Here is a 7913-nt window from a genome sequence, read left to right on the forward strand (position 1 = left end):
TACCTTTTTATTTTTTTGCACTAGAAATGTGATTTGCTTGTTCATTTTTCTCAATGTTCTTAGTCATGAAACTGAGCTAATCATAGATATCTATGGCCTATTTGAAATAGAGTTGGGAACAAGTGATCAGTTGATTAAGTGTAATACACTGGACACCAGACAAACCTTATCTTATAACCTGAGAGAGAGATAAACTGACCAATCAAAGCTTCCCTCCTGGTTTCTGCTCATCCTCTGCCCTTGCCACTTTGCTGAGGCCATAGTGAGGTAAAAACAGGGAAGTACATTTAAGCAGATTGCCCGCTTCAATCCAGAAAAAGCTAAACAAAGTACAGTTATCCTTATTTGCAGTCATTAGAACACTTTTGTCCTGGTTTTTACTCGACATTCTTTTGAAGTAACTAATTTTGGCTTTGTAAATGTTTTTTTAAGCTTAGATTTTCTATGACATTTGAAAAAATGCATTCTGATATCTAAGTATATGATGTGTGTATTGTTTGCAATGAACTGAACTTCAAATCATTTAATATAAGATGATTTATAGACTTACTGGTCCCCACTTTTTCCCTGCAACAGTTGAAGCCTTCCTTTCTAAAATAAATCACTTTGTTGAGGGTTGCTATGATAATGAACTGTAATGTATGCTAAAATGCTAAACACATAGAGGGCAAGGATCACATGCATTTCTTCAAGGCTTAAATAAATTGGGCTATCAAAGTTATTGGTGGAAACTATGGGGAATATTTAAATATTGTTTATTAAGTTTATTCATTTTGCTTTGATTGAAACAATCAGAGTAGACTATAGAGCCATAATTTTAGTGGGAAGTTAAAGTAGGTGACTGACTGAGATGATATTGTATTTACTCTAGACTTTGCTGAAAGATTACACTAAGGGGAACTTATTAGTTCATATGATATTTTAAAAAGGCACAAAAGCAAATTTTCCATATCTAATAGTCATAGAGTTGGTGCATAATGTTTCACCTAAAATGGGAGTTGTTTAAAGTAACATTTAGACTCATACATTGAGCCTGTTAGTGAAACAACAGCTTCCCTGGGAGATTATGGCATTTATATTAATATGATAATATAAGCACCAGAAATCAAGCACAAACAGATAATAATTCAGGACTCTGAGCAAGGCAGGATGGGAAGATGCTTATCTCTGCAGGTCTAGTGTATATGACTGCCATTCCTAGAACTAAGCTGGGAATTATGTAGTTGTTTAATATCATTCACTTCAGCATGATACCTTTAATTAGATTCAATAGTACATCTAGTTTCTCTTTGAATGCCTCTAGCATTCCTTTCTCTTTTTGCCCTTCTAAGATTCTCAGTCTCTCTTTCTTTTTCTTTCTCTCTCTCTCCCCTCCTCTTTCTTACCTATCTCTCTTCCCCACACAGCCACAACTTACTTGCTTGAATTCACAAATTTTATTTCATCCTTGGAAAATAGAATCAGAATTAGATGCTTTTCATTCTCTTGGTTAGTGTTCCAGCTCATTCTCTCTCGCTCACACATATGCCTGACATTAAATGATGAATTGCTGTTTCATAACATGCATGCAAAGAGACCCCATCATCATAATTTAACCATGTAGTTCTGCTTAGTGGCAATTGAGAAATTATTAATTAGCTAATTTTATAATAGAATATACAGAAGTTCCTTTATTGCCTTGGGACAAAGTACTGTAATTTACAATATCATCTGAGTTAAATTATGAAAATGAGACTTACGAAGGCAAAGATTAAAAAAAGGAAAGCTGATAATCACAGAAATATGTATGTCGAAGGAGAACAGGATTCTTAGTTTGAGGACAATAGCCTGATTTTCTTATATTTGTTTGTGACTCTTCATAAGGTCATTTGCAATAAGTCCCAGACTGAGAATTATGACCAGATAAATGAAATGGGAAATTAATTTGTTTTAAATGATACTAGACATTATCATGAACTTCTCCAGCCTAATCACACAAATGAGTTCAAATACAGCCCGGAGACCTGCTAGAGATAGGAACTGGCACACCCCATGCTAAATGATTGTAGAATCAGTGAGGAATCAAATGCACAATAGAGAACATCAGTAATTAATCTACTCCAGCAAACTTTGCTTATATTCATTCAAAGTTTGAAGACAATTTTTGAAAAATATTTTTTATTACTTTTGAGATATGTGTTCATCCAAGTCTTCATCATAATATATTCATCACCCCCTGATTTTCTTTGTGCCCCTTTATAATCATGTCTTCTGCCCCTTCCTGCCCATTCCTCAATGCCCCTCCCTCAGTTTCCAAGCAATCACTAATCTATTTTCTGTCATTGTTAAATAGTTTGCATTTTCTCGATTTTACATGAATAGAATCATATATTATGTATATATTCTTTCTTCTCTGGCTTATTTTATTCAGATTAATTATTTTGAAATTCATCTATGTTATAGTGAGTATCAGTAGTTCATTTCTTTTTGTTGCTGAATAGTGTTCCATTGACTAGATATATGATAGTTTGTTGAGCTGTTGATGGAATTTTGACTTGGGTCCAGTTTTTGGCTGTAAGAGCTATGAACATGTCTTTGTACTGATATACTTCACATTCCTCTTGGGTAAATACCCAAGATAATATGAAAAGATATACATTATTTTTTGTAAGAAACTGTCAAACAGTTTAACTATTTTCCAAAATGTAACATTTAACATTTCCACAAAAAAGAGATACAGTTCTATATCCTTATCAACATTAGATGTGGTCAGTCTTTAATTTTAGACATTCCGGTTAATAGTTACCTCCCTTACAGTTTTTCTTTTCTAGTTTGTTGATATTGTGAAGTAAATGGGTTGGTTTTTCTAATTATATTGATTTACTGTCCTCTTTTTTATATTGTCATCGATCATAATATTCCTTTGAATATAGTTAATTCTGCTAAATTTTTGTTTTGAATTTTTGTATCTATTTACAAAGACAATGGCCTGAAGTTATTTTTTTTTCTTGTAAAGTCATTTTTTAAAAAAATTATTCCTGGTGCTAGAATCAGAAAAATACTGGAAACCTGGCCTCACAGAATGAGTTTGAAAATATTCTGTCCTTTCAGCTTTCTGGAAGAGTTTGTGTTCTGCTTTACTTGTTTGGAAGAAGCCACTGTTAAAGCTACCTGGGTTTCTTTGTGGAGAGAACTTAAACTAGAAATTCAATCTCTTTAAAAGAGGACCATTCAAGCCCCCCCACCCCCTTGAGTTTTGGCAGTTTGTGTTTTTCAGGGAATTTGTTCATTTTATCTAAGTTGTCAATGTTATAGTCATAAAGTTTTCCTAATATCCCTATAATTCTAATTTTAACATTCTTTGGACATGCTGTGATGTCTGTCATTCCTATTTCTGACATTGTTAATTTTGTCTTTGTTTTCTGATAAGTTTAGCTAAAAGTATCATCAGATGCTTTGATATCTAGAAAAATGAGCTTTTTGAGTTTTACTACTATTTCTGTTGGATATCTTAGTGATTACTGCTCTCATCTTTCCTACTTACTTCTACTTATTTGGAGTTTAGTCTATTATTATATTTCTAGTTTCTCAAGGTAGAAGTGGAGGTCATTGATTTAGGAGCTTTCCTTTTTTCTAATATAGCCCTTTGGGTCTATAAAATTTTTCTTAACTACTGTTTTAACAATACCTCACAAATTTTGGTATGTTTTCATGTTCATTCAATTTCAAATAATTTGTTTTCCCCTTTTTTCCTCTTTAACTCATTATTTTTGTTTTTTGGTTTCCAAATATTTGGGAATTTTCCAGAAATTTTTTTTGATTTATAATTCCATTGTGCTCAGAGAGCATACTTTATAGAAAAACCTTTTTAAATTTTTTGAGAGTTGGTTTATCTCTTGAATATAGTTTATGGTGGTCATTGTTTTATATGGACCTGAAAAGAGGATGTATTATATTTCTAAGTGACATCTTCTATGAATGTCAATTAAGTGAAGTTGTATGATATATTGTTCAAATCTTCTATACTAAATTCTTCTCTACTTGTTCTATCAAATGTTGAGGAAGAGATGTTGAGATCTCTTGTGGTAATTATAGATAATTCTACCTTTTCTTTCAGTTCTACCAGATTTTGCTTTATGTGCCTCGAAGCCCCACCATTAAGTGCATATGTATCTATTGCTTTTGATAAAATTATTATTGAAAATGGCTTATTAATATTCTTTACTTAAAATTAGTTTTTTCTATTACTATAGACACTCCAGATTTCTTTAGATTAATTTTAGTGTGGCGTATCATTTTTTCTATTTTACTTTTAACCAGTTTTTATTTTTTTTCCCTGTACCTATTTCAGTGTGTTTCTAGGTGACAGCATATTTGGGTCTTTTTTTTTTTTTAATTTGATAATCTTGCTTTTTAACTGGGGTAATTAGATCATTTAAATTTAATGTGCTTCCTGGTATTATTAGATTTAAATACATTTTTCTGCTATTGTTTTCTATTTTCCTATTGATTCTTGTTCCTTTTCATCTGTTTTATACCTACTTTAGGATTAATTGAAAACTTTTATATTTTTAATATTTATATATCTAACTGGCTTGTTAATTATAACTTTCCATTTTATTTTAGGATTTATAGTATGCATCTTTAGTTTCCAGTGTAATTTCAAGTGATATTATTACCGTTTTCCATATAGTACATGAATCTCAAAAATTATACTTCCATTTTTCCTCTTCCAACTTTCTTGCTATTATTGGTTCCTTTTACAAATGCATAAGTCTCATATAATATTATTTGAAGTCATTTTTCCTGCTTGAAAATAATGTTTATTGCAGTAATCCACAGTCATTTCATTTTCTAGCATATATATAGCTAAGACAATTTAAATAAAAAGTAAGGTGTAAGAAATATTATTGAAATTATACATTTTGTATCAACATAACTATATACTTTAATTTAAAAATTTAATTTTGTGCTGGAATTGAAACATATTTAATATTTTATTACTACCTTTTTAAGAAAATGCTCTTTTCTGTTAACTAATATGTTCGTATATTTTGCTGAAAAATGCACATAGCTATTGAACCTAAAATATTTATGTCTGTAATACTCTAGTTAGGATATTCCTGATATAACATACTGGCTAAAATGTGCTCTTAATTTATAATTGGGGTACCCTATAATATTTAGACATGAATATTACACAATCAAGTGAAATACATGAAAAGGAAAGATGAAAAGATAAAAAGTATCTTTCTTCCTAGAGGATGTGTACAGTAATTCCATGTAATTAGTGAGACCATGTAAAATGTCTGACAAATTTCAATTTGGCAAATATTTTTCAGGAAAATATTTAAACTATGAGAATAACAAATTCACTGTAAAAATGTAGCAAAATTTTCCATTAAACATTCAGTGAAGATGTTGTGGTCTCCCTAACAGGTAGAAAAGAGAAATTGGGGGGTGGGTATTAAGAACAATAATATTTAAGCTTCTCCATTTTAGCAGATTAGTTATAGTTCTTAATCAGGTGTGGTTAGCACAGATAACTAAATCCTGGTCCATAAATGATAGAGAGTATATTTGATGATAAATTTTATGGATAGAATACAAATATGCTGTATTTTACAGAGTGGGGCAGGATGTTAAATCAAATTTAAATACTGATGTTAAAAAAAAATACACACCAGATGTTTCCACAGTGTTTTTCTACTGTGATTTCTTTATTTGAAGCCACAGGTCTACATAGGGTTCTCATAGGTCATGTAGCAAGTGATTTATAAATAAAATCAGAGAAATAATGTCATCACATTAAGAGACAGAACTGCTGGATTCTTTCATTATGTAAAAAGCTCACATCTTGGGAATCCACGGTTGGAACTATTATGGAATACCTGAGATGTATCTTGCCCCAATTAACATTATCATGCTACTCACTACAAAAAATCCCAAAGGCAGACTAGAGAAGATAGCAGTATCACCATTTTCAGAAGACTGAGCTGTAACCCAACCCATTGACTTCATCACAGCTTTCTTCCATGTAGCGTAACGAATATCGCTTTCTGTAGCCTGTATCTGTGGTTCAAACCTTTCCATCGTGATTGCCGACAAATTCTCAGGTTCAAGACTCCAAACGCCTATGCCTTCTGCAGCTCCTGCTGCCATGGCAGCTCCCAAAGCAGTTGTTTCAGACATGGAAGATTTTACTACTGGAATATGCAGAATATCTGCTTGTAGTTGCATAAGAATATTGTTGTTGGTCATTGCTCCATCAACCTGCAAATGAGTGAGTGGAATTCCACAATCACGATTCATGGCATCCAAAATCTCTCGGGTTTGGAAACAAACAGCTTCTAATGCTGCGAAAGCAATATGATATTTGTTGGTAAAATGAGTGAGACCACAGATTATCCCTCTTGCACTGGGCTCCCAATAAGGTGCATATAACCCTGAAAAGGCTGGGACAAAGTAGCAGCCATAAGAAGTACCTGCTTCTTTAGCAAGTTTTTCAACTTCTTCTGAGGTTTCTATAATTCCAAGATTGTCTCTTAGCCAACGAATAACAGCACCAGCTATAGCAACAGAACCTTCCAATGCATAACATACTGGCTTGTCTCTGCCTAGTTTGTAAGCCACAGTTGTCAGAAGGCCATGCTCAGAAAATACACATTTACGACCTGTATTACATAATAAGAAACAGCCTGTTCCATATGTGTTTTTGGCTTGTCCTTCCTGGAAGCACATCTGTCCTACCAATGCAGCAGACTGGTCCCCCAAACACCCAGATATTGGCACACCTTCCAAGGCTCCACTTTTCATTAGGCCATAGATCTCAGAAGAACTCCAGACATTTGGAAGAATGTTCATTGGAATTTCAAAAAAGTCACAGAGCTCTTTATCCCATTCTAAAGAATGGATGTTGAAAAGCATTGTCCTACTTGCATTTGTTACATCTGTACAATGGACACCTCCATTAACTCCTCCTGTCATGCTCCAGATAAGCCATGAATCAATGGTACCAAAAAGAGCTCTACCTTCTTCAACAGCTTTTTGAACGTTTCTCACATTGTCAAGCATCCAGCGAAGTTTCACTGCACTGAAGTAAGTGCTAAGTGGAAGGCCAGTCTTAGACTTGACAAAGTTATTATTTCCCGGAATTTTTTTACTGAGATTCTCGACGGTAGACTGGGTTCTGAGATCAAGCCACACCACAGCATTGTAGAGAGGCTCTCCAGTTAACTTGTCCCAGATTACAGTGGTTTCCCTCTGATTGCTGACTCCGATCGCTTTTATGTTGGCGATATCAACGTTCACTTCATCAAGTTTCTCACACGTTCTCTCTATACACTCATAGACGGACTGAAGAATTTCCTTAGGGTCTTGTTCCACCCATCCTTCTCTGGGGAACTCTTGGGTCAATTCCACTTGATGATGACTAAGTAGTTCTGCTGTTTTTGAATCAAAAACCAGAAAGCGAGTGGAGTTGGTACCCTGGACCACTGCCCCCACCAACGGCCCCACAGCTCCTTTCTTTGGGGCTGCCATGACACCAGTCAGTCGCCTCTGGCAGCTCTGGTACCGTTTCCCAGGAGAGGGCGGCACTGGGGGAGGGGCGCGCAGCCAGCCAGGCACACGCTGCGCAGGCGTGGCTGCCTCTGGGGACCTTTGCCCCCTAACTGGCGCAGCACCCTCTTGCCCCGCCCCTGCGTCCCAAGCCTCGCCTCCAGCATCTTCTGCGTCATTGGAGCGTGTGAAGTTTAAACAAGTTATATGTTTATGCGTGTGATTAAGGATACCGGTGCTTTCACTCTTTTTTGTGCCTCTGTATTTCTGTTGTTTCTTTTCTTCCTGTGAAATAACCTTCAACATTTCTTTCAGTGCAGGTGTGCTGGAGATGCATTCTCCAACTTTTGAACCTCTAGAAAGCATTAGTCTTA

General features: G+C 34.6%; 1 protein-coding gene across 1 annotated transcript; it reads right to left on the bottom strand.

The window, feature by feature from the left end:
• Positions 1-5859: 5859 nt before the first annotated feature.
• On the bottom strand, positions 5860-7521 carry Gk2 (glycerol kinase 2). The gene has a single exon (XM_046458475.1). The coding sequence runs from the start codon at positions 7519-7521 to the stop codon at positions 5860-5862; it is 1662 nt and encodes a 553-aa protein (XP_046314431.1).
• Between the last annotated feature and the right edge of the window lie 392 nt (positions 7522-7913).

Source organism: Marmota monax, unplaced genomic scaffold (genome assembly GCF_021218885.2).
Source record: "Marmota monax isolate L192 unplaced genomic scaffold, Marmota_monax_Labrador192_F-V1.1 WCK01_AAM20220418_F8-fsc00112, whole genome shotgun sequence".
Classification (NCBI taxonomy): domain Eukaryota; kingdom Metazoa; phylum Chordata; class Mammalia; order Rodentia; family Sciuridae; genus Marmota; species Marmota monax.

Coding starts and splice junctions, on each gene's coding strand:
- Gk2 (XM_046458475.1), bottom strand. CDS start 7,521: ATGGCAGCCCCAAAGAAAGGAGCTGTGGGGCCGTTGGTGGGGGCAGTG.